Source organism: Lithobates pipiens, unplaced genomic scaffold (genome assembly GCF_037356315.1).
Source record: "Lithobates pipiens isolate NorthernLeopardFrog02 unplaced genomic scaffold, aLitPip1_a1.2 Scaffold_16, whole genome shotgun sequence".
Lineage (NCBI taxonomy): Eukaryota > Metazoa > Chordata > Amphibia > Anura > Ranidae > Lithobates > Lithobates pipiens.
Window position 1 is genome coordinate 400,832,090 of NW_027507748.1, and position 27,040 is coordinate 400,859,129.

The 27,040-nt window shown below is 43.3% G+C and overlaps 1 protein-coding gene across 2 annotated transcripts in view; it reads right to left on the reverse strand.

Annotated features, from left to right (window-relative positions):
* LOC143983071 (merlin-like) overlaps positions 1-27,040 on the reverse strand; it is a 133,424-nt gene that overhangs the window by 89,810 nt on the left and 16,574 nt on the right. For both annotated transcript variants that reach the window (XM_077482326.1, XM_077482325.1), the window contains exon 3: positions 2,988-3,113. In XM_077482326.1, coding sequence (XP_077338452.1) covers positions 2,988-3,113 — 126 coding nt within the window. The remainder of the gene's footprint in view (positions 1-2,987; positions 3,114-27,040) is intronic.

The window sequence follows — 27,040 nt, forward strand, 5'->3', positions numbered from 1 at the left end:
AACCCTTAGCATACAGGGCTAGGGGACAAAAGAAGTATCACAGATGGCAAGTGAGGCCAGAAAGGGATGATAAAGAAGTAATATACCAATGTTTTTGTTTTTAAGATGGAGGTCTGTATTAAATCAGTGACAGGGGCACCAGGCCTAGAGTACTAAGCCAGCTGTCCCACAACTTTTCATATGCAGTGGGGCACCCTCCTCTCCTATAAATCAAATATCTATAGCATATGTGCCACTGTCAGGGGTCAGGCTCAGAGACCAGTAGCTATAGCAGTAGAGAGGCTCCCACTGACCAGCTGGATAAATCTAGAAGCAAGTCACCCTGGTGGATGACACTGGCTCACCCGAGGTGTGGAGTCTAAGCACTAACCAGTGTTCACCAGAGCTCCTGATGGGTTTTGCTGCGTGTTAGAACTAGGTAGTGGTACTCAGGATTTCCCCACAAGGAGGTGAGCAAGCTGGGGTGCAGTAGCCGATGTAACAGGTAGAGTATTAAGCAGAAGCATAGTCATTAAATAAGCCAAAGGTCCGTAACGAGTGGTTGCAGGTTGGGATCAAGCAGAAGCGTAGTCGAGGAACAAGCCAAGGATCAGTAACGATTGGTTGTGAAGATGCAGATGACAACAGGAGTGACAAGAGCAAGATATTGTCTGGGGAAGCACAAAAAAAAAAAAATCTGACAAACAGAACGTGCAAAGGTATGGCTAAAATTGGAAGTTCATGAGAGGAGAAAAGGGTTCAAGGTTCATGAGAAACAAGGTTCAAGGGAAGATCATTCAAGGAATTTTCCAGGGAACTGTCCAGCATCCCAGGTGGCTCAGCAAGAAGAGACATTGCTGAGCACAGCAGAGGTCGCAATATGAAGTAATTATCTGTGGACACCCATGCTGTGTGTTCAGGGGACAATGAGGTTGTCCATTTCTGTGCTATTACTGCATGTACTAGAAACAGCACTCAGAATAGGTGTAAGAACTTCTGAAGGTAACCTCTCTTCTGACAATTCCAAAAGGCACAGTTTAGGTTCTGAAGTGTAGCTCGATTGGAAGACAGAATTAATGGTATCTGCTATGACAGATCAGTACCTAAATAACCTGGGGCACCTCTGGAGCATGTGCATCAAGTCTCTTGAAATTTGCCCACACCTAGCACACTCAGGATTTGGAAAACAACCATATTAATACAGCCATCAAGGGTTACAATATGCTCGATGTAGTATGAAATGTTGGATCGGTTTCAGGAATGACAATAAAGATATATCAAGCAAAAGTCTTAAGATAACAGACCACTGTTCATCCATAAAGTCTCCTACATCTGTCTCCCACTTTTTCCCTTGAGGTAAGTGTCAGGATAGTCTCATACATAGGTGTGCGCAGTCTATTGCATTAGGGTGTGCACCCCAAAGCTCAAAACAGACATGCCTTTCTCTGCAGCCTCAGCTGCACTGAACAGTGAATGAATGGGAAGAGCTCTGTGCTGAGCGGCTTCCTGCTCATTCACAAACTGAAGCATAGTAAACACAGTTTACTATGCTTCAGTTATGAATTAACAGAGTGAGTTGGTGTGTTCACTGTGTTCATTTTTTTTTTTTTAAAACTGTCCGGTGAATTACATATTGAATAGCCCTTTCCCCTGTTCTCCATCCTGAAACATCCCCCAAAGCAGTCAAGGGGAGAGGAGAGGCAGCACTGCGGGGGAGGCCTGGGCAGTAGGGGGAATCGGCACCAAACAGATTGATTAGGGTGTGCCCAGTAGGAGTGCAACGGATCAAAAAACTCACGGATCGCATCGTTCCTCAGATCAGAGTCACAGATCGGATCATTTTGCGGATCAGCAAATAATTGAATTTGCAAAAACCTGTGAAAATTCCACCACCATATAGTCCCCACTGCAATATCCACAATCTCCCCACTGTAATATACATCTCCCCCACTGTAATATCCACGTCATATCCCCCACTGTAATATTGGCTGGGTATGGCTGAGCATGGCTGGGTACGGCTGGTTATCGCAGAGTATGGCTTTGTATTACTGAGTATTGCAGAGTATGGCTGGGTATGGCAGAGTATTGGCTGGGTATTGCAGAGTATTGGCAGGGTATGGCAGAGTATTTGCAGGGTATGGCAGAGTATTGGCAGGGTATTGCAGAGTATTGTCAGGGTATGGCAGAGTATCGTCAGGGTATGGCAGAGTATAACAGGGTATTGCAGAGTATTGGCAGGGTATTGCAGAGTATTGGCATGGTATTGCAAAGTATGGCTGGGTATTGCAGAGTATTGGCAGGGTATTGTAGCGTATTGGCAGGGTATTGTAGCATATTGTCAGGGTATGGCAGAGTATTGGCAGGGTATTGCAGAGTATTGGTAGGGTATGGCAGGGTATTGCAGAGTATTGGCAGGGTATTGCAGAGTATTGGCAGAGTATGGAGGGGTGGCTGTCACTGCAATTGTCACAGAGCAGCGCTGTGGGCACTACAGATACAGCCCACAGAGCTGCTGCCATCCGATCTCTCCCCTCCACTGTACAGATCAGTACACAGAGGGGAGAGAGGAACCGGCGTCATGATGATGCCGGTTTGCTTAACTGGCCTCATCATGACGCCGGTTTGTTTACAAGTGATCGTTCCTTCTTTTGACATAGCGATCACATTGTAAACGGCCAACGGGTGCACCAAGATGGCTGCCGCTCCAGAGCTAGGCCGAAGCCACGGCCTTTCCGAGGCCGCGGAGAACTCCGCAGAGCGCACATGTGCCGATCCAAACAGGGTGATCCGTTTGGATCACGGATTGTGATGATCCATTGCACCCCTAGTGCCCAGGCACACCTATGGTTTCATATATGGTGGAACCAAGACCCTTAGTAGAATCGCCTGAGCTACTATCTCAAACAGTGGAGCTTTGTGATTCTGCATAGGATAGGAGCCTAGACAGACAATGCAAGTCAATATTGGTAGAATCTTAATGCTCCCGATTCTTCAGGATAAATTCTAACCTTTTTTTCCAGCTTCAACCAGGTGTCCATCCCGCTTGCCACAAACTGTAGGCCAAAGAACCACGTTTCTCTCAATGCCAAATTTCTGCATACTGAATCAAAGAGATCTTTACCCTTCCAGTCCATCTGAAAAAAGAATACTCATTAATTGAATTGCAATAATAATTCATGTCAGTTATGTATAAGGTAAGAAAATTATTTTATTACTAAGAAGATTTACAAATACAAGGCATATCATTATAGTAATTTTAAATGACATGATATTTTCAATATCGGTGGACTACAAGTATGATAATCACTGAATTTGTGGTCCATTGATAACTAAAAGTTTGTCTGCCATGGTGGTAGACAGGACTAGTTGTTCATTAATTTATAGTACCCATGGTAGCATGGTTTAAAAGGCAGCGTTAGCCTTTAAGGCCTTTGGTTATTGATCTATGCTTGGACAACGCTTTTTTTGAAACATTGTTTACATTGAATGACTGTATTCTAACATGCATGACAAGCATAATAATGCATTCATGTCGAAGAATTTAAGAGGAAATGTGTATGTCTTAGCCAGGGCTGCTGTTAGAAATCACAGGCTTCAGTGAGAAATGGACACAGGAGTGATTGGTACCAATTACTCGCTGTGTTCATTCAGGAAAGAAAGGAACCAATAAATTATATATTTACCAGCCCGTTCCCCCACTCTCCTGTGTTCCTGCAGCAGCTGCTGGCAAGAGAGGAGGGAAGCCAGCAGCCTTCCTGAGGACTGGTGCCCAGAACTGGACAGTATACTCCAGGTGAGGCCGGACCAGAGTCTTGTAGAGTGGGAAAATTATTGTTTTATCTCTGGAGTTAATCCCTTTTTAACGCATGCCAATATTCAGTTTGCTTCGTTAGCAGCAGTTTGGCATTGCATGCCATTGCCGAGCCTATCATCTACTAGGACCCCAAAAAAGACAGCACACAGACCCTCTTAAGTGTCTGCTATGCATTTTTGGGGACCATGGGAGGAGTTTGTGCTGATTTTTTTTTTCATTCCTTGTGAATGTGACTTCTGTTGTAGCACTTCCTACAGCAAGAATTAAAAAGAAATTCCCCCCAAAAAAATAAAATAAAAAGTTTATGGTTGTTCCCCCCCAATAAATATGTGGATCTCCATACAAAAACATCCATATCAGACCCTTTATATAAGCATACAGCCTGCCTAGCCATGACTCTGCTCTGTCCCTCGTTCTGAACCATAACATACAAAGTGGCCATATTTGAGCAGTGATGTAACCTCTCTGATCCCCACTCTTTTGCTTACGTGGCAAGGGATTCCTGCCCATGTAAATGAATGGGCTGAGTGAAGTCAGTGGTTGGTAAAGATGCAGCGGGTGCAGGCACCTGCTACCTCCTTAGCAATCATTAGTAGCAGGAGGCTATCAAGTACATCTACACCAGATGCCCTTTCAGTGTTAGGACTGAACATGGAGCTCATTCTTAACCACTTAGGGACTGGAAGATTTCCCCCCTTAATGACTAGGCCCTTTTTTGCGATACGCCACTGCGTTGCTTTAACTGACAAATGGACGTTGTGCAATGCTGTACCCAAACAAAACTGGCATCCTTTTTTTCTCACAAATAGAGCTTTCTTTTGGTGGTATTTGACCACCTCTGCGGTTTTTTTTTTTTTTGCTCTATAAACAAAAATGGAGCGACAATTTTGAAAAAAAGCAATATTTTTTACTTTTTGCTATAATAAATATCCCGAAAAAATAAAAAACTAATTTCTTCCTCAGTTTAACCTGATATGTATTCTTCTACATATTTTTGGTAAAAAAAAATAAAATAAATCACAATAAGCGAATAATGATTGGTTTGCGTAAAAATTTTAGCGTCTACAAAATAGGGAATAGATTGATGGCATTTTTATTTATTTTTTTACTAGTAGTTTCCACTGCAACATGGCGGCAGACAGATCAGACACCTAACTGACATTTTTGACACTTTTTTGGGAACCAGTGGCATTATTACAGTAATCAGTGCTAAAAATATGGACTGTTATTGTACTAATGACACTGGCAGGGAAAGGGTTAACATCAGGGGAAATCAAGGGGTTAAATGTGTTCCCTAGATGTGTGTTCTAACTGTATGGGGGATGGGCTGCCTGGGGTAATACACAGATTCATCTTCCTGCATAGCAGAAAGACAGGATCTGTGTGATCTCCCATGTCAGAATGGAGATTTGCCTTGTTTACACAGGCAAATCCCCGTTCTGTCACTGAGGGGAGCAATCACAGGTGGCCGACGGACATCGAGTCCACCCCACCTGCTGACTGCCTCCCTCACTCACCAGTGGACGCACGTCCACAAACTCGTCCACAAACTAGATTTCCCAAGCCAATGTACAATGACAGTGGCTGGACGCCAAGTGGTTAAAGGAGAAGTATAGCCTGAGCTCATTTGGCTGGGCTTCTCCTATGGATCACAGGAGTCCAGTTAGTTTTTCACTCCTGTGACCCATTTTTAGCAGAGAGCGGGCTGAAGTCCACTCTCTGCTGATGTCACGGAAGTCGGTCCAGGAGCCGCGTCATCACGACAATGGAAGTTGGGATGTGCCAGGTCCCTGCACTGGCACCAGGCTCAGACTCTCAGCAAGCTGCTGAGACCCTGTGCTGCCCGCCCCCACCCCTTCACAACCCAGCGCTCCAGTGAGCGAGGAGGGGGCAGAGCGAAGAGCTGCTGATTGACAGTCTGCAGCTCTTTGCTCAGTTAGCTCTGAGAACTGAGCAATGTGCCGTGTTCGATTGCTCGTTACTCAGTGTAGAGGTGCCAGGGGGCAGATTCAGCATCGGATCGATGCATCCACCTAGGTAAGTATGATTCTGCAAAAAAGCCCAAACCCACACTTCTCTTTTAACGTTAAGGATATAGCCAGCCCTAAGGTAAGTTATTCACCTGAAGATACTGAAGCACGGTGGAAATGACTGCATCATACTATGCAATGCATTAACACAATTTTCAAGTCTGATCATGTGTATCATCCCTATAAAACAGGCGAGAGTTTTAATGCTGCTTTTCCTGTGCTATGACACTGTACTATTAATCTGGCAAACAAAGATGAGTGTAATATGAACTATTATCTCCTTTCACTTGTGCTCTAACCTGCCATACCTTCGGGGCCCGGCTACTGTACGATCATCTTTGCATGTTTCAACAGGTTATACTTTATTATGAAATACAGTACAAGCCTAACAACACCTGTATTAGTCATAAAGAGTTGTGGATGTAAACACTTCATTGCTACATTAATTTTTTTAATGTGACTGTTGGCATTTTAACCAATACCTGTGCATCCAACTATATCATGCAAAATATATAGTTTCTTTGTCAAAAGTAACTTGACATAAAGACTAGCTAAATTAATTGACCATGCGTTAGTCAATCTGGTTGTTTAATCTGAGAAACTTTTATCTAGTACCTAACTTATCAATATACTGAAAACGTAGCCAATAGACTTATGTGCCCTCTACCAGCGATTTAAAGTGGTTGTAAACCCAGATGAAAAAAAAAAAACCTGCAAGACAAAGGCATAATGAGCTAGTATGCATCGCATACTAGCTTATTTAGAAATACTTACCTTAGAACAATGCTGTGACCAGCGACCTGTCATCCCGGAGTTATTTCCAGGTTCGCTCCGGCACTGTGTTTGGCCAGAGCCGCGCTGCCGTCACTCCTGCGCATGTGTGTGGTAGCCGTCGGTAATGGCACAGCAGCTGAAGAAATGGCACGAGTGAGACGTTTCTTCAGTGCACATGCGTATACAGTGAATATACCCCTAAACTGTGCAAGTTTAGGAAAAATTCATGGTACCTACAGGTAAGCCTTATTATAGGCTTACCTGTAGGTAAAGGAGGTTATACAGGGTTTACAACCACTTTAAGGGAATCCTAGTGGATTTCTTGTACATCTGGCTGTTATAAAGGCGCCTCCCTCTTCATGTACCCCATCTTAGTTGTGCTTTTTTAACTCATTTGAATGGGCTCAAATCGCACCAGTTTTGGAACCTTACTGCTACTTTAATGGTACTTTGGGGTTGATTTACTAAAACGGGAGAGTGCAAAATCTGGTTCAGCTCTGCATAGAAACCAATCAGTTTGCAGTTTTTTTTTTGTTTTTTTTTGTCACAGCTTAATTGAACAAGCTCAAGGTAAAAGCTGATTGGATACCATGCACAGCTGCACCAGATTATGCACTATTAACCCCTTTGTACCATGCTATCCAATACCGGCAAACACACTGTGCTTGCAACCTGCATTTGGGGTGTCATTAAGATTGCACTGACACTCTCTATGAATCATAAGGGCAGTGTGATTTGAATGCAGTGCGGCAATTGCGCACAGATCGCAGGGTTACCTGCATCGCATTAGTGTGAACCTAGGCTAAACGTAATTCATTTTACAAAGGGAAGGAAAAAGGATATAAAAAAGCTGATCCAAGCAAACAAACAAATGCATACAGTGTCTTAAAAAAGTATTCATAACCCTTGCAATTTTCCACATTTTGTTATGTTACAACCAAACACATAAATGTATTTTATTGGGATTTTATGTGATAGACCAACACAAAGTGGCACATAATTGTGAAGTGGAAGGAAAATGATAAATGATTTTCAAAATTTTTTACAAATAAATATGTGAAAAGTGTGGTGTGCATTTGTATTCACACCCCTTTACTCTGATACCCCTAACTAAAATCTAGTGGAACCAATTGCCTTCAGAAGTCACCTGATTAGTGAATATAGCCCACCTGTGTGTTCTCTATGCTCCATCACTGTATTGCAGAAGATGCTGTTGACACTTGTGACATTTCCACCCAAAAAGACCTGACATCAGGTGTGTACAATTGCAGGCTGTACAGTAAGAAGCATTTGTTTTGCTGTTTTAGGCTGGGTTCACACCACAGCGATGCGGGAACGCCGCGAATCCGCGGCGTTTTCCCGCATCGCATGACTCCCGCCGGCAGTTCACACTGCCCTATGCGAACGGCTGGGAGTGTCAATGAAATGTTAATGACACCCCCAGATCCGTCCGCATATCGCAGTGCGATCTGCAGACTCGCACAGGAATCGGATTGCATGGTGTGAACACCCATGCGATCCGATTCTGTTGCGGACCAAAAAAAGGGTCCCGTGCGAGTTTGCTGCGGGAGCGATGCGAATTCAGCCATACTATCTGTATGGCTGAACTCGCATCGCTACGGAGATCGGATGTGATTTGCACTGCAGTGCGGTGCGAATCACATCCGGATCTCCCCCCGCAGCAGTGTGAACCCGGCCATAGGGTCCTTTCACATGGGCTTTCCAATCAGGTTCTCCTGTCAGCTTTTCAGGTGAACCTGATTAGTAGCTCCATGCAGCTTAAGGGCAGGCTGATGTAAACGGATTTATGTCCATTCATATTTTTCTGGGCCTACATGTGACAAATCTGAGGTAGCCTGATGTAAGCAGACACATGGCTATTAACAGCAGGCTGCTCATAGAGCTTTCATGGGTCCTTCCACACCAAATGGAAACAGATGTAAAAAAACTGACATCTATCCTGTTCAGCTACGATTAAGCAGAGGATCCATTCAAGGATACCCTGCTGAATGGAGCGAAGAAGTGCCAACAATTGTGTCAGAATATAAAATATTCTGATGATGATCATTATTGTTGCTATTACTATTCTCTCAGCACTTGCTTTCTGTGGCAATGGAAGGGGTTGGAGAGCTTGAAATTAACATTTGGGCCCTGAGATCTGAGATGCTGAAAAATGTATGTTAAAAGTTATTTCCCTGCATTGATGCCCCTCTCTTCCCTGGCAATTTCTTTTGAAGGCACTGGTTTCTAATAATGTCCTGAATATCCAGACAGCTCTACTGCTACATGTACTAGATTTAGACATACTTTATGTTAAGATGAATGACGTTAGGGATATCGTTGGAGGGTCCCATCAAAAGTTTGTTATGGGACACCATTATCTGTAGTCAGGCTCCTGGATCCAAACCCTGCCCTGGAGCAGTGGAACAGTCACAGTTTCTTTTACACCAACAACAGTAGCAACAGCTTTGACTCAACATATTTACGGGAAAAGAGAATAACTCATAATTTGTGATCTTGCATGGATTTACATTTTAATACAATGTTGCTTATGCCATTGCCTATGCTTAGTTACAACATATATGGAAGTGGTGAATGTCTTGCATTGCACACAAATGCCAAATCTAGACCTTTGGGCTCCTTCTGCTAATTTCGTGTTGGTAGAAGTTTGAGTATTGATTCGCGCTTTTCATTTTGCGCTTTTCAGTTTGTTTATGAACGGCCGTTTGTCAACCAGCCATGTTGCGGAATCGGAGGAGATAACTTGTTATTTATTATTGACCTTGGAGTTATTGCTTTGACCCAAGTCCAGTCCAGGAACAGAAGGAGGAGGATTTCTTGGAACAAAAATTGGTTGCTTTATTAATCGTGACCAATTATGCCATATGCCTTTGCTGCGGGAGCTCCAGGAGAATAATCCAGATGACTTTTAGAAGTATCTCCGGATCACGGACCCCTGCTTTCACCAACTCTTGCCATTGTTAACCCCCTATATTAAGAAGCAGGACACATGGATGAGGCTTTTATTTAATTTTTTTGGTTGAATAATTTGATTTGGTATATTTTCTATATTTTGGATGCATAGAATGCCCTTTTTGTCTAAGTTCTATTGGCAGATAGCATGCCTAATTTTATTTGTTTTCTTTTTTTAATGCACAATAAAAAAATGTTTGTAGAATAATACTTGGCTATGTGTTTTACTTCAAATGAAAGACATTTGTCCACTGAAAATTTTTAAAGCCTGCCATCCAACATTTGTCCGGAAAATCCGACAACAATTGTCTGATAAAGCGTACAAACGATCAGATTTTCCACCAAAGGCCTGTCATCACGCATTTCTTGTCTGAAAATCCGATCGTGTGTACGAGGCTTTACGGACAGTTTTCAGTCTAGGGTAGTCGGATCATAAAAAAACAAATCCTGATTGATAGATAAAGTACTTTGAATATGCTTCTTAGTGTCCAAAAATCCATTAAAGTTCATGTAATGGAAACAAATTATTCTCTCAGGAGTAAAGCCTCTTCTGGATAACAATCCAAACTTAAAGTGACTGTAGACCTAGGATTATATATATATATATATATATATATATATATATATATATATATATATATATATATATATATAAATTTAAATAACATGTTATACTTACTGTGCAATGGTAACCCCAATCCTCCTCTTCTCGGTTCCCCTGCGGGCTCTCCTGGCTCCTTCCCCGCACTGAGTCCCCCTATAGCTAGCCGCTTGCTATAAGGTCACTTGTGCATGCTAGCTCCTGAGCCCCGCTCTGTGTGTCCATTGACACAGAGCATGGCTCGGCCTACCCCCTCTCTCTCTTCACTCGCTGTGATTGACAGCAGCAGGAGGCAATGGTTTCTGCTGCTGTTTCTCAGCCGATGAGGAGAGAGAGAGCCAAGAGAGCCACTGCTTTCATTAACATCACTGAATTCAGATTGGGCTCAGGTATTTGGGGTGGCTGGGGCGAGAGCAGACAACAGAGGTTTTTTTGTAAAAAAAGTAAACCCTTCTAGCTTTGCAACCACTTTAACCTTATTCCCTGCCAGAGCCGATTTTGTATTTTTTGCATACGTGTTTAATCCTGTTGCCGACCGCCACACGACGATGTATGTCGACAGAATGGCAGGGCAGGCATATGGGCGTACCTGTACGTCCCTGCCTTCCCGCGGGTGGGGGGCCCGATTGGGCCCCCCCCCCGGTGCCAGCGGCGGTCGGTATCCGTTCAGGAGCGATCCGGGATGAGGGGGCGGCCATTCATTCATGGCCACCCCCTCGCGATCGTGCCTGACGAATAGAAATGCAGTGTGACATCACTTCCTCTCCTGTAATGTAAACACAGGCAGAGGAAGTGATGTAATCTCTCCTCGTGTCGGTCTTTTTCGCTCCGGCACAGAGGAGAGAGGATCGGTGAGTTGCACCAACACACCACACGTACAGTAGAACACGCCAGGCACACATTAACCCCCCGATCACCCCCCCAATCACCCCTGCACCCCCAGTCACAGTGACACCAATTGCATTTTTTTTTTGCATTGGTGTCATTTGTGACTGTAAAAACTGTTAGGGCAGTTAGGGTTAGCCCCCTTTAGCTCTAGGCTACCCCCCTAACCCCCCCAATAAAGGTTTAACCCCGTGATCACCCCCTGTCGCCAGTGTCACTAATAAGCGATCGTTTTTCTGATCGCTGTATTAGTGTCACAGGTGACGCTAGTTAGGCAGGTAAGTATTTAGGTTCGCCGCAGCTTTTTATAGCGTCAGGGACCCCCATATACTACCGCATAAAACCCCCTGATTGCCCCCTAGTTAACCCTTTCACCAGTGATCACCATATAACTGTTACAGGTGACGCTGGTTGGTTAGTTATTTTTTTATAGTTTCAGGGCACCCGCCATTTATTACCTAATAAAGGTTTAACCCCCTGATCACCCGGCGGGTGATATAAGTTTGAGGGTCAGATAAGGTCTGCGTCGCCCCAGGCAGCGTCAGGTTAGTGCCAGTGCCGCTAACACCCACGCGCAAAGCATACACCTCCCTTAGTAATATAGTATCTGATCAGATCTATATTAGCGTTGCCAGCATTTTAGGTTTCCCAAAACGCATTGTTAGCGGGATCAGCCCAGATACCTGCTAGCACCTGCGTTTAGCCCCTCCGCCAAGCCCAGCCCAGCCCACCCAAGTGCAGTATCGATCGATCACTGTCACTTACAAAACACAACACACATAACTGCAGCGTTCGCAGAGTCAGGCTTGATCCCTGCGATCGCTAACAGTTTTTTTTGTAGCGTTTTGAAACAGTCGCTGACAGGCTAGGTGCTTTTTTACCTGTGAGTCTCACTAGTGTACCCCTAAATTTAGAGCCCAAAATGGCAAAGCGAAGGTACACTAGTGAAGAGGCCTACACGTTTCTGAGCATGACAGATAGTGAAGAGGACGTCACTCATCTGTCAGATTCAGGCTCAGAATGCGATCCTGTAGAGGACAGCGGCTCCATGACAGATAGCTCTGGCGACGGAGATGAGGTCCCTGTTAAGGACAGGTGTACCCGATCCCGAATGTATTCTGTTGTTCGGGTGGAGGAACCGCAGGTCACTCGTATGGAGCAGAGACGTACTAGAGCCGCTCATCCTTCTGGTGAACTGGCAAGCACCAGCGGCCTAGTACACCCTGGACGTACATCCAGCACTGCAGTAGGACGTGGTGACGTGGCGAGTCCCATAAGTGCAGTTCAAGCTGGTGAGGTGGCAAGCACAAGTAGTGTCCCGCTGCCACCAAGACAAAGACAAAGACAGGCCCGTCGTACCCATAGTGCCCTTCCTGCAGAATTCGCCAATCCTAATTGGGTGCCCACCACTTCTGCAGAACCCGTACTTCCCCCATTCACTGGCCAACCTGGCATTAACGTGGAAACAGTTGATTTTACGACACTTGACTTTTACTCACTGTTTTTCACCGAAGATCTCTATAGATCTATTGTGGACCAAACCAATTTGTACGCTGGTCAACACATCGCCACTATTCCCCAGTCCGCCCTTGCCAGACAATGGAAACCAGTTACGGTTTCCGAATTTAAAATCTTTCTGGGCCTCTCCCTCAACATGGGCATAACCAAAAAGAGTGAGTTGCGGTCATATTGGTCCACTGACCCAATTCACCATATGTGCGTGTTCTCTGCTTCCATGTCCAGGGCACGATACGAGCAGATTTTGCGGTTCATGCACTTCAGCGACAATGAACTCTGTCGTCCTCGTGGAGACCCTGAATACGATCGGCTCTACAAAATTCGGCCCCTCATAAACCACTTCAACCAACGTTTTGCAGACTTGTTTACTCCCCATCAAGTTGTCTGCGTTGATGAGTCCCTGATTAAGTTTTCTGGTCGCTTGTCATTCAAACAATACGTCCCCAACAAGCGTTCCGGATACGGGGTCAAGATGTATAAGCTCTGTACAGGGCCACAGGCTATACACGTAGTTTTATGGTTTATGAGGGTAAAGATAGTCACGTAGAGCCGGAGAACTGCCCTGACTACATAGGAAGCGCTGGCAAGATAGTGTGGGACATGGTGTCACCCTTATTCGGAAAGGGGTACCACTTGTACGTGGACAATTATTACACAAGCGTGCCACTGTTTAGTCACTTGTTTGATCAGCAGATTGGAGCATGTGGCACCGTGCGACCTAATCGCCGGGGCTTTCCCTAGCGGCTTGTAGAGTCCCGTCTTAGGCTGGGGGAGAGAGCCTGCTTGCGCAGTAATAATTTGCTCGCTATGAAGTGGAGGGATAATAAGAATGTTTTCGTTCTTACCTCCCTTCATGCAGACACGACGGTCCAAATTCCTACGGCGACTGGTATTGTGGAGAAACCCCTCTGTGTCCACAAATATAACCTTAACATGGGAGGGGTGGACCTCAATGACCAGTTGTTGGCGCCGTATCTAGTTGCCCGTAAGGCCAGACACTGGTACAAAAAAGTGTCTGTTTATTTATTCCAATTGGCTATGCTGAATGCTTATGTGCTACACAAAGCTTCAGGACGGACTGGATCCTTCCTTAAATTCCAGGAGGATATCGTCAGAGCCCTTCTGTATCCAGGCGGTGCTCCACCTCACGTTCCCCAACCAGATGCAGTATGCCGGCTGCATGAGAGGCATTATCCTTATGTCATCCCGAGTACCCCTACCCAACGAGCCCCCCAAAGAAAATGTCGTGTCTGCAGAAAGCGCGGATATAGGCGTGACTCCCGTTATTATTGTCCCCGCTGTCCTGACAATCCTGGTCTTTGCATTGGTGAATGTTTTGAACGCTACCATTCACTAGTTGAGTATTAGCGTAGGGTACAGCATTGCACAGGCTAGGCACATGTTCACAGGGTCTCCCAAGATGCCATCGCATTTTGAGAGACCCAAACCGCTGGAACCGTTACAACAGAAGTGTTAAAGTTACATAAAAAAGTGTTTAAAAAAAAAAAGTAAAAAAAAAAAAATAGTTGTCGTTTTATTGTTCTCTCTCTCTCTATTCTCTCTCTATTGTTCTGCTCCTTTGTACTGTATTCTCTTCTGCAATGTTTTATTGTTAACCATTTTTTGTTTTCAGGTACGCCATTCAGCTGTAGCGTGGATTTATTTATCTTGACAGCAACAGCGTTTGCTCCCACGATACGTAAAGCCGCGACTCCAGCACTGTCGGAGGTGATTTCACCACCACAGTTAAAAAAGAGCATATATGCCGAAGCATGGGGGCATAAGGGGTGGAGGAGCGATCTGCTCCTACCTTTTGTGGGAGGATGCCCCCATGCTTCGGCATATATATGTTTTAGGCACAGATTGTGTTAAATGTGTTATTTTTTGCTATTTTTTTTTTTGTATTTGCTTTGCAGGTATGGTAAGTCCTACTGTTATACTGTAATGTTACTTTGTTTTATTGTTAACCATCATTTGCTTAGCAGGTACGCCATTCTGCTGCAGCGCGGATTTATTTATCTTGACAGCAACAGCGTTTGCTCCCACGATACATAAAGCCGTGACTCCAGCACTGTCGGGGGTGATTTCACCACCACAGTTAAAAAAGAGCATATATGCCGAAGCATGGGGGCATAAGGGGTGGAGGAGCGATCTGCTCCTACCTTTTGCGGGAGGATGCCCCCATGCTTCGGCATATATAAATGGTGCATGTATGCCCACCATTAGAAGTGGGTGGATGAAGGGAGGTATCTAATGGTGGGCATACCCACCGATCAATATTTTTTTTTTCGTTCAGCCCACAGGCTGCATGAAAAAAAAATTACAATATATGCCCAACCAGTTCCAGCAACATACTGGTATGTTCCTGGACTTTGAGTGCTTATACCAGAATGATGCTTGCAGGTTTAGGTATCATCTTGGTATCATTCTTTTCAGCCAGCGGTCGGCTTTTATGTAAAAGCAATCCTAGTGGCTAATTAGCCTCTAGACTACTTTTACAAGCAGTGGGAGGGAATGTCCCCCCCCCCCCCCGCACCATCTTCCATGGTTTTCTCAGGCTCTCCTGTCCCAACAGGGAACCTGAGAATGCAGCCGGTGGTTCCGCCAGCTGACCATAGAGCTGATCAGAGACCAGAATGGCTCCAATCATCTCTATGGCCTAAGACACCGGAAGCTACGAGCATTTCATGACTTAGATTTTGCAGGATGTAAACAGCGCCATTGGGAAATTGGGAAAGAATTTTATCACACCGATCTTGGTGTGGTCAGATGCTTTGAGGACAGAGGAGAGATCTAGGGTCTGATAGACCCTCATTTTTTCAAAAAAGAGTACCTGTCACTACCTATTGCAATCATAACAATAACAATAAAAATGATAAAAAAATATATATAAATGAAAGGAACAGTTTAAAAAAAAAAAAAAGCAAAAAAAAAAAACCCTGTCCCCCCCTGCTAAGGCGCAACGTCGAACGCAAGCGTTGGTCTGGTGTTATATGTAAACAGCAATTGCACCATGCATGTGAGGTATCACCACGAAGGTCAGATCGAGGGTACTAATTTTAGCAGTAGACCTCCTCCGTAAATCTAAAGTGGTCACCTGTAAAGGCATTTAAAGGCTTTTAAAAATGTACATAGTTTGTCGCCGCTGCACGTTTCTGCGCAATTTTAAAGCATGTCGTGTTTGGTATCCATGTACTCGGCCTAAGATCATATTTTTAATTTCATCAAACATTTGGGCAATATAGTGATTTTTAGTGCATTAAAATAAAAAAAGTGTGTTTTTTCCCCAAAAAATGCGTTTGAAAAATCGCTGCGCAAATACCGTGTGAAAAAAAAAATTAAACACCCACCATTTTAATCGGTAGGGCTTTTGCTTTAAAAAAAAACACTTCATGTTTGGGGGTTCAAAGTAATTTTCTTGCAAAAAAAAATATTTTTTCATGTAAACAAAAAGTGTCAGAAAGGGCTTTTTCTTCAAGTGGTTAGAAGAGTGGGTGATGTGTGACATAAGCTTCTAAATGTTGTGCATAAAATGCCAGGACAGTTCAAAACCTCCCCAAATGACCCCATTTTAGAAAGTAGACACACCAAGCTATTTGCTGAGAGGCATGTCGAGTCCATGGAATATTTTATATTTTGACAAAAGTTGTGGAAAAAAGACATTATTGTTATTTTTTTTATTTTTTTTGCACAAAGTTGTCATTAAATGATATATTGCTCAAACATGCCATGGTTATATGTAAAATTACACCCCAAAATACATTCTGTTGCTTCTCCTGAGTACGGGGATACCACAAGTGTGAGACCTTTTGGGAGCCTAACCGCGTACGGTACCCCAAAATCCAAGCACCACCTTCAGGCTTTCTAAGGGTGTAAATTTTGGATTTCATTCCTCACTGCCTATCACAGTTTCGGAGGCCATGGAATGCTCAGATAGCACAAAATCCCCCCAAGTGACCCCATTTTGGAAAGGAGACACTCCAAGCTATTTGCCGAGAGGTATGGTGAGTATTTTGCAGACCTTCATTTTTGTCACAAAGTTTTAAAAATTGAAAAAAAGAAAAAAAATATACATTATTTTTTTTTTCTTCATTTTCAAAAACAAATGAGAGCTGCAAAATACTCACCATGCCTCTCGGCAAATAGCTTGGGGTGTCTACTTTCCAAAATGGGGTCATTTTGGGAGGTTTTGTGCTATTTTGGCATTTTATGGCCTTCGAAACTGTGATAGGTAGTGAGGAGTGAAATCAAAAATTTACACCCTTAGAAATCCTGAAGGCGGTGCTTGGTTTTCGGGGCCCCGTACGCGACTAGGCTCCCAAAAAGTCCCACACATGTGGTATCCCCGTACTCAGGAGAAGCAGCAGAATTTATTTTTGGGTGTCATTTCACATATGCCCCTGGCATGTGTGAGCAATATATCATTTAGTGACAACTTTGTGAAAAAAAATAAATAAATAATAGTTTGTAATTTTCCCGCAACTTATGGCAAAATATAAAATATTCCATGGACTCAACATGCCTCTCAGCAAATAGCTTGGGGTGTCTACTTTCTAAAATGGGGTCATTTGTGGGGGTTTTGTGCCATCTTGGCATTTTATGGCCTTCAAAACTGTAATAGGTAGTGAGGCGTGAAATCAAAAATTTACGCCCTTAGAAAGCCTGAAGGCGGTTCTTGGCTTTTGGGGCCCCGTACGCAGCTAGGCTCCCAAAAAATCCCACACATGTGGTATCCCCGTACTCAGGAGAAGCAGCAGAATTTATTTTGGGGTGTCATTTCACATATGCCCATGGCATGCGTAAGCAATATATCATTTAGTGACAACTTTGTGAAAAAAAGTGACAACTTTGTGAAAAAAAAAAAAAAAAAAAGTTTGTAATTTTCCCGCAACTTGCGGCAAAATATAAAATATTCCATGGACTCAACATGCCTCTCAACAAATAGCTTGGGGTGTCTACTAGAAAGCCTGAAGGCGGTTCTTGGCTTTCGGGGCCCCGTACGCAGCTAGGCTCCCAAAAAATCCCACACATGTGGTATCCCCGTACTCAGGAGAAGCAGAAGAATTTATTTTGGGGTGTCATTTCACATATGCCCATGGCATGCGTGAGCAATATATCATTTAGTGACAACTTTGTGAAAAAAAAATAAAAATAAATAAAAGTTTGTAATTTTCCCGCAACTTGTGGCAAAATATAAAATATTCCATGGACTCAACATGCCTCTCAGCAAATAGCTTGGGGTGTCTACTAGAAAGCCTGAAGGCGGTTCTTGGCTTTCGGGGCCCCGTACGCAGCTAGGCTCCCAAAAAATCCCACACATGTGGTATCCCCGTACTCAGGAGAAGCAGAAGAATTTATTTTGGGGTGTCATTTCACATATGCCCATGGCATGCGTGAGCAATATATCATTTAGTGACAACTTTGTGAAAAAAAAATAAAAATAAATAAAAGTTTGTAATTTTCCCGCAACTTGTGGCAAAATATAAAATATTCCATGGACTCAACATGCCTCTCAGCAAATAGCTTGGGGTGTCTACTTTCTAAAATGGGGTCATTTGGGGGGGTTTTGTGCCATCTTGGCATTTTATGGCCTTCAAAACTGTAACAGGTAGTGAGGAGTGAACTCAAAAATTTACGCCCTTAGAAAGCCTGAAGGCGGTTCTTGGCTTTCGGGGCCCCGTACGCAGCTAGGCTCCCAAAAAATCCCACACATGTGGTATCCCCGTACTCAGGAGAAGCAGCAGAATTTATTTTGGGGTGTCATTTCACATATGCCCATGGCATGCGTGAGCAATATATCATTTAGTGACAACTTTGTGAAAAAAAATAAATAAAAATAAAAGTTTGTAATTTTTTTCCGCAACTTGTGGCAAAATATAAAATATTCCATGGACTCAACATGCCTCTCAGCAAATAGCTTGGGGTGTCTACTTTCTAAAATGGGGTCATTTGGGGGGGTTTTGTGCCATCTTGGCATTTTATGGCCTTCAAAACTGTAATAGGTAGTGAGGAGTGAAATGAAAATTTACGCCCTTAGAAAGCCTGAAGGCGGTGCTTGGTTTTCGGGGCCCCGTACGCGGCTAGGCTCCCAAAAAGTCCCACACATGTGGTATCCCCATACTCAGGAGAAGCAGCAGAATTTATTTTGGGGTGTAATTTCACATATGCCCATAGCATGTGTGAGCAATATATCATTTAGTGACAACTTTGTGAAAATAAATAAATAAATAAATAAAAGTTTGTAATTTTCCCGCAACTTGTGGCAAAATATAAAATATTCCATGGACTCAACATGCCTCTCAGCAAATAGCTTGGGGTGTCTACTTTCTAAAATGGGGTCATTTGTGGGGGTTTTGTGCCATCTTGGCATTTTATGGCCTTCAAACTAATAGGTAGTGAGGAGTGAAATGAAAAATTTACGCCCTTAGAAAGCCTGAAGGCGGTGCTTGGTTTTCGGGGCCCCGTACGCGGCTAGGTTCCCAAAAAGTCCCACACATGTGGTATCCCCGTACTCAGGAGAAGCAGCAGAATTTATTTTGGGGTGTAATTTCACATATGCCCATAGCATGCGTGAGCAATATATCATTTAGTGACAACTTTGTGAAAAAAAAATAAAAATAAATAAAAGTTTGTAATTTTCCCGCAACTTGTGGCAAAATATAAAATAATCCATGAACTCAACATGCCTCTCAGCAAATAGCTTGGGGTGTCTACTTTCTAAAATGGGGTCATTTGTGGGGGTTTTGTGCCATCTTGGCATTTTATGGCCTTCAAAACTGTGATAGGTAGTGAGGAGTAAAATTACAAATGTATGCCCTTAGAAATTCTGAAGGCGGTGCTTGGCTTTCGGGGCCCCGTACGCGGCTAGGCTTCCAAAAAGTCGACCACATGTGGTATCCCCGTACTCAGGAGAAGCAGCAGAATGTATTTTGGGGTACAATTCCACATATAACCATGGCATGTGTGAGCAATATATCATTTAGTGACAACTTTGTGTAAAAAAAAAAAAAAAATTTTTTTTTGTCATTATTCAATCGCTTGAGGCAAAAAAATAAAATATTCAATGGGCTCAACATGCCTCTTATCAATTTCCTTAGGGTGTCTACTTTCCAAAATGGGGTCATTTGGGGGGGGTTTGTACTGCCCTGCCATTTTAGCACCTCAAGAAATGAGATAGGCAGTCATAAACTAAAAGCTGTGTAAATTCCAGAAAATGTACCTTAGTTTGTAGATGTGACAACTTTTGCGCAAACCAATAAATATACAGTTATTTACTTTTTTTTTACCAAAGACATGTGGCTGAATACATTTTGGCCTAAATGTATGACTAAAATTGAGTTTATTGGATTTTTCTAATAACAAAAAGTAGAAAATATCATTTTTTTTCAAAATTTGCGGTCTTTTTACGTTTATATCGCAAAAAATAAAAATCGCAGAGTCAGTCAAATACCTTTAAAAGAAAGCTCTATTTGTGGGAAAAAAAGGACGTAAATTTTGTTTGGATACAACATTGCATGACCGCGCAATTACCAGTTAAAGCAGTGCAGTGCCAAATTGTAAAAAGACCTCTGGTCATTGACCAGCAAAATGGTCCGGTCTGAAAGTGGTTAAACAATTATTTTAGGCCTGAAGATTACACAAACATTATATATTTTCTGAAAGCAGACAGCCTAGAGAATAAAATAGTGGTAGTTCCAATTTTTTATGTCACACAATTTTACTGCTAAATTTCTGTAAAAAACACACTAAAGTGAATTTTAGGGCAAACAAATGCAACAAATTACCTAAATGCTTAGTCAAATATAAAAGACCAGGTTGCACCAAGTAAATAGATATCCAAGATGCAAAACCTTAAATTTGTGTGAACATGTGAAATGACAAATAAAATTTCAGTACCCCATATTTTTCCTAGACAAAGGTTCAAAAGCCCCCTATAGGTCATCAGTTTAGTGTTATGGTGGAGGTCTTGTGCTAGAATTATTGCTCTCACTCTGGCATGCGTGGCAATAGGTAACATGTATTACAATCAATGTTTTCAAGCGTAGACACCCCGATGCGTGCGTTTATGTTCATACGTGTGTAAATGTGGGAGTGGGGGGGCCTCAAAATTTTCTGTGGGGGGGATTTTATGTGCTTGGCCATAAATTGTATTTTTTTTTGCAATGAAAAAAATATTTTTTTGGTCTAACGTCTTTTTTTCAAAGCATGAAGAGTCTCTTTAATGAGACATGCAGAGTCTAGAAGACCCTGCATGTCCCCTCTGAGCTCCACTGGATGTATTGCAATGCAGATCGCATTGCAATACATTCCTTACCGGCTATGTTAGCCAGGGAAAGTGACAGTGTGACCAAGAAGTGACGTCATGCACGTTTCTTACCAGGTTACATGCAAGAAGGGGAGGATAGGAGTCCGCTCTCCTCCCTCACCTCCACCTGCCGGCACCCACCATGTCAGGCCCGTGCCTGCAGGTGGGCAAGCAGAGCTTAGAATACACAGCGGGGGTCGGTGTTATCAGGGGTGTGTGGAAGCAATCGGGTGGCAGCACTGCCTGAATGCTTCCATCTGACAGGCAGGAGTCTGGTTATCAATTTTACACACATTCCCAGTCACTGCAGCCTTCAGATTGTGTGTGAAACCCCCGGACCTGATAGCGAAAGGGTTAAAGTGCATCTAAAGCCAAAGCATTTTTGTAGCTTTTGATGGTGTAAAGGGGGGGGGGGGGGGTTGAACCCTTGTTGTTTTTTTTACAACTGTGTACCCACTGGGTACATTCACCTTCTCTATTTGTCTTTGTGACCATTATCACTAGGACTGGAACTAATGGAAATTTTGAGTTGTCACCAGAACAGAAAGAGAAGGTAAATCTGGTGGCAGTTGTTTAACTGACTTTTTAGATTGAATTCACTCACTGTATGGGATATCTTTTTACTTCCTGTTAGTGGTGCTGGAATTGCACAGTATTTCCCCTTTCCTGCACTGCATGTATGTGAACTGAGCCTAAATCAGAGCTAACTTTTTTGTAGAGTTTTCTGCATAGCAGGTAATCAAAATGCAAATTAAAATGCATGTATAACACACACTAACTAAACAATAAATGTGCATCTATCATAGTCGTGTGCATGGGGGTGTGGTGGATGTGCCTGGGCACAGCCTAATCACCCCATGCGCAGTGGCATATAATTCAGTGTGCAGAACTGTGCAGTGTGCCCTGTCACACACACACAACACACCCAGAGTAAACAATCCTATTTTATCAGCAACGCTGTATCCGCTGCAACATCTCCATGTCATTGTTGGCTGGAGCATTGCTGAATGGATGCACTGTGCTGTGCCGATCCTGTGATATTTCACTCACTGGAATCCTATGAGTGAGACCATTGATGTGCGCAGCCTATTGCATTAGGGTGTGCACCCCAGAGCACAAATACACATGTAAGTACAGTTGTGCTCATAAGTTTACATACCCTGGCAGAATTTATGATTTCTTGGCCATTTTTCAGAGACTATGAATGATAACAAAAAAACTTTCCTTGCACTCATGGTTAGTGTTTGGCTAAAGCCATTTATTATCAATCAACTGTGTTTACTCTTTTTAAATCATAATGTCAACAGAAACTACCCAAATGACCCTGATGAAAAGTTTACATACCCCAGTTCTTAATACCATGTATTTCCTCCTTTAATATCAGTGACAGCTTGAAGTCTTTTGTGGTATTTGTGGATGAAGCCCTTTATCTTCTCAGATGGTAAAGCCTCTGGTTGCTGTAAATTCTTGGGCTGTCTTGCATGAACTGCACGTTTGAAATCCCCCCAGAGTGGCTCAATGATATTGAGGTCAGGAGACTGAGATGGCCACTCCAGAACCTTCCCTTTATTCTGCTGTAGCCAATGACAGGTCGACTTGGCCTTGTGTTTTTGATCATTGTCATGTTGGAATGTCCAAGTACATCCCATGCTCAGCTTCCTGGCTGATGAATGCAAATCTTCCTCCAGTATTTTTTTTTATAACATACTGCATTTAATGGGGTTCTTCTGGCGACTCTACCATGCAGCCCATCTTTCTTCAAGTGCCTCCTTATTGTGCATCTTGAAACAGTCACACCACATGTTTTCAGAGAGTCCTGTATTTCACCTGAAGTTATTTGTGGGTTTTTCTTTGCATCCCAAACAATTTTCCTGGCAGTCGTGGCTGAAATTTAAGTTTGCCTACCTGACCGTGGTTTGGATTCAACAGAACCCATCGTTTTCCATTTCTTGATTAGAGTTTGAACACTGATGATTGGCATTATCAATTCCATGGATATCTTTTTATATCCTTTTTCCTGTTTTATACAGTTCAACTACCCTGTCCCACAGATCCTCTGAAAATTCTTTTGCTTTCCCCATGAATCAGAATCCAGAAACATCAGTGCAGCACTGGATGAAACATGCAAGGGTCTGTCAGGAGTCCAGAAACTCATTGACCTTTTATATACATAACATACATACATACTAATTACAAGCAAACAGATCACAGGTGAGGATGGTTACCTTTGATAGCCATTCAAACCCCTTTGTGTCAACTTATGTGCATGTTATCAGGCCAAAATCAGAGTATGTAAACTTTTGATCAGGATCATTTCGGTAGTTTCTGTTGTGATTATGATTTAAAAGGAGTAAACACAGTTGATTGATAATGAGTGGCTTCAGCCAAACACTAACCATGAATGAAAGACATGTTTTTGTTTTATCATTCATATTCACTGAAAAATGGCCAAGAAATCATAAATTCTGCCAGGGTATGTAAACTAAAAAAAAAAAAAAATAGGAGCCTCATTATGTGGCTTTAGTGAAATATCAAGGGTCTAAACAGATCCCTGATGTCTCACTTTTGTGTCTCACTTTTGTGACAGAGAAAGAAACTGAGGACAAAGGTTCTCTAGTCCCTTTCTCTACAGCCTGCAGTAAACACAGTTTACTATGCTTCCGTTAAGAATAAAGACAGGAGTAATCAGTAAAGATCACTCACTGTGTTCATTTAGAAAAGGAAGGGGCCAGTTGATTAAATATTTACCAGCCCCTTCCCTGCTCCTAAGAGGAGAGGAGGGAAGCTGGAAGCACTACAGGGGGCAGATAGGAAGCAGGCATACCCGGCACACCCTGTGTGCACATCTATGAGTGAGACATGGAGGCACAGGATGCTATGTGAACTTGATGAAGGAGGCTGAAGCTTCTCCACCTCACATCCTATCCCTGTGATGTCTGCCTCCCCTCCCCCTCCCACTCCCCCCCACCCCACTTGCACAAACCACTGTAAAAGGGGTTGCTACAGAAGCAGCAGACTTAAATATACGGCAAGCAGCAGCTCTAGATCCTGGCTGCCTGAGCCTAGGGGAGACCAGCCTGGGCTCATTACCTTGTGAGTGCAGGCATGATGAACCCCTTCTCTACCTCTCTTGTCCCCTCTCTCTCTCTCTCTTGCCACCCCCCCCTTCATCCCACTCATTCCCTCACCTCCCTCTCTAACCCCCCTTTCTCTCACACATCTCTCTCTCTCAAACCCACCCCCCCCCCCCCCCTTACCCATTCCACCGTCTCTCTACTACTTTCACTCAGCGCACTGAGTGTGTATATGGGTATATATACAGTGGGAACAGAAAGTATTCAGACCACCTTATATATTTAACTCAGGTGCTGTCCGTTTCTTCTGATCATCCTTGAGATGGTTCTACACCTTAAGCTGAGTTCAGCTGTGTTTGATTATACTGATTGGATTTGATTAGGAAAGCCGCACACCTCTCTATATAAGGCCTTACAGCTCACAGTGCATGTCAGAGCAAATGAGAATAATGAGGTCAAAGGAACTGCCTGAAGAGCTCAGAGAGACAGAATTGTAGCAAGGCACTGATTTGGCCAAGGTTACAAAAAATTCTGCTGCACTTAAGGTTCCTAAGAGCACAGTGGCCTCCAGCGCTCTCACACTTTGAATGCCAATTACTCAGACATTCAAAAGTTGTATCATTTTTTTCATATAAACAGAGCTTTCTTTTGGTGGTATTTAATCACCACTGGGTTTTTTATTTTTTGTGACATAAGTGAAAAAAGAGTGAAAATTTGGAAAAAAAAACCCACTTTTTATTACTTTCTATGATAACATTTTGCAAATGAGTCATTTTTGTTCATAAATTTGGGCCAACATTTATACTGCTACATCTTTTTGATAAAAAATATCCCAAATTAGTGGATATTATTTGGTCTTTGTGAAAGTTATAGAGTCTACAAGCTATGGTGCAAATCATTGAAAATTGATCACGTCTGATCACACCTGATGCACTGATGGCCTATCTCATTTCTTCAGGCTCTGAAATGTCAGGAAAGTACAAATATCCCCCAAATGACCCCTTTTTGAAAACTAGTCAGTCAGAGTTATTTAGTAAGAGGCATTGTGAGTTTTTTGAAGTTGTAATTTTTTCCCACAATTCTTGGGAATATTAAGAATTTTTTTTTTTATCACAAAATTGGCATAATAAGTTAAGCATATGCATACTTCCAATTACATTCTGCTACTCCTTCCGAGTATGGCGAAACCACGTGTGTGTGACTTTTACACAGCCTGGCCACATACAAAGGCCCAACATGCAGGGAGCACCGTCAGGCGTTCTAGGAGTATAAATTACACCTCTAATTTCCTAACGACCTATTACACTTTTGAAGGCCCGGGAGCACCAGGACAATGGAATTACCCACAAAATGACCCCATTTTGGAAAAAAAACACCCCAAAGTATATTCTATGAAGCATTATGAGTCTATGAGTCTTTTGAATGGTTAATTTTTTTACACAAGTCTTCAGAAAACGTGGAAAGAAAACTACATTTTTTTTATTTATTTTTTAACACAAAGTTGTCAATTTATAAGATATTCTGCTATTCCTCCTGAGTATGGCGATACCACATGTGTGAGACTTTACACAGCCTAGCCACATACAGAGGCCCAACACTGAAGTAGTACCTTCAGGCGTTATAGGAGCATAAATTATATCATTTCATTCCTACCTATCACACTTTTGAAGGTCCTGGAGCACCAGGACAATGGAATTACCCACATTTTGGAAAGCAAACACCCCAACATATATTCTATGAGGCATGGGCTGCAGATGGGTGCTCAGGTACTCTGATGGGCTGCAGATGGGTACTTGGTTACTCTGATGGGCTGGAGACAGGTACTCGGTTACTCTAATGGGCTGGTGACAGGTACTCAGGTACTCCGTTGGCCTGGTGACAGGTACTTGGGTACTCTGATGGGCTGTGACAGGTACTCGGGTACTCTGATGGGCTGTGACAGGTACTTGGGTACTCTGATGGGCTGTGACAGGTACTCAGGTACTCAGATGGGCTGTGACAGGTACTGAGATGAACTGTGACAGATACTTATATAGGCTGTGACAGGTGCTCAGGTACTCATGTACTCAGATGAACTGTGACAGGTACCCCAGTACTCGGAAGGACTGTGACAGATACTCAGATGAACTGTGACCGGTACTCAGGTACTTGGGTACTCAGATGAACTGTGACAGGTACTCAGATGGACTTCGACAGGTACTCAGGTACTCAGATGGGCTGTGACAGGTACTGGGGTACTCATATGAACTGTGACAGGTACTCGGGTACTTGGGTACTCAGATAGGTTGTGACAGGTACTCGGGTACCCAGATGGGCTGTGACAGGTACTCAGATACTCGGGTACTCAGATGGGCTGTGACAGGTACTTGGGTACTCAGATGGGCTGTGACAGGTACTCAGGTACTCAGATGGACTGTGACAGGTACTCGGTACTTTGATGGGTGGTGACAGGTACTTTGATGGCTGGTGACAGGTACTTTGATGGCTGGTGACAGGTCCTCTTTATTGGGGGGGAGTAATCAGTGTGATTGGTGTACACTAAGCGGTAACGAGATGCTAATGCAATCTCCTTCTCACACACGATCAGTGTGTGACGAGGAGAGCCTGGTAACATCTTGTTACCGCAGTTTGTTGACAGTCTGTGATTGGACACAGCCGGTCAAGTAGTAAAGAGCCAATTTAATTGGCTCTTTACTGCGATCGGGGTTGGGCTGTGACAGGGTGACAAACCTCATCCCCGATTGCCAATCTGCATGCGCCCTAGGGGCGTGCAGGAGCACCATGCATGTAGACAGTAGACACAGCCAGTCACGTGGTAAAGAGACATTTTTTATTGGCTCTTTACACAAATCTGGGATGGGCTGTGACTGAGGGACACATCTCATCCCAGGGCCTGCATCGCGGCAAGAAACCGTGGATGTCATAACATGCCCGTCCAGGATGGGAGATCCCATCTGCAGACGTCATAGGACTATAGCCCAGTATTGAAGTGGTAAACATTTTCACAAAAAAAAAATTGCACCTGTTTGGCACAATAAACATACTTGTTCTGGATATTTTTGTGTTAGTGGTTTTCATTTTAATTTT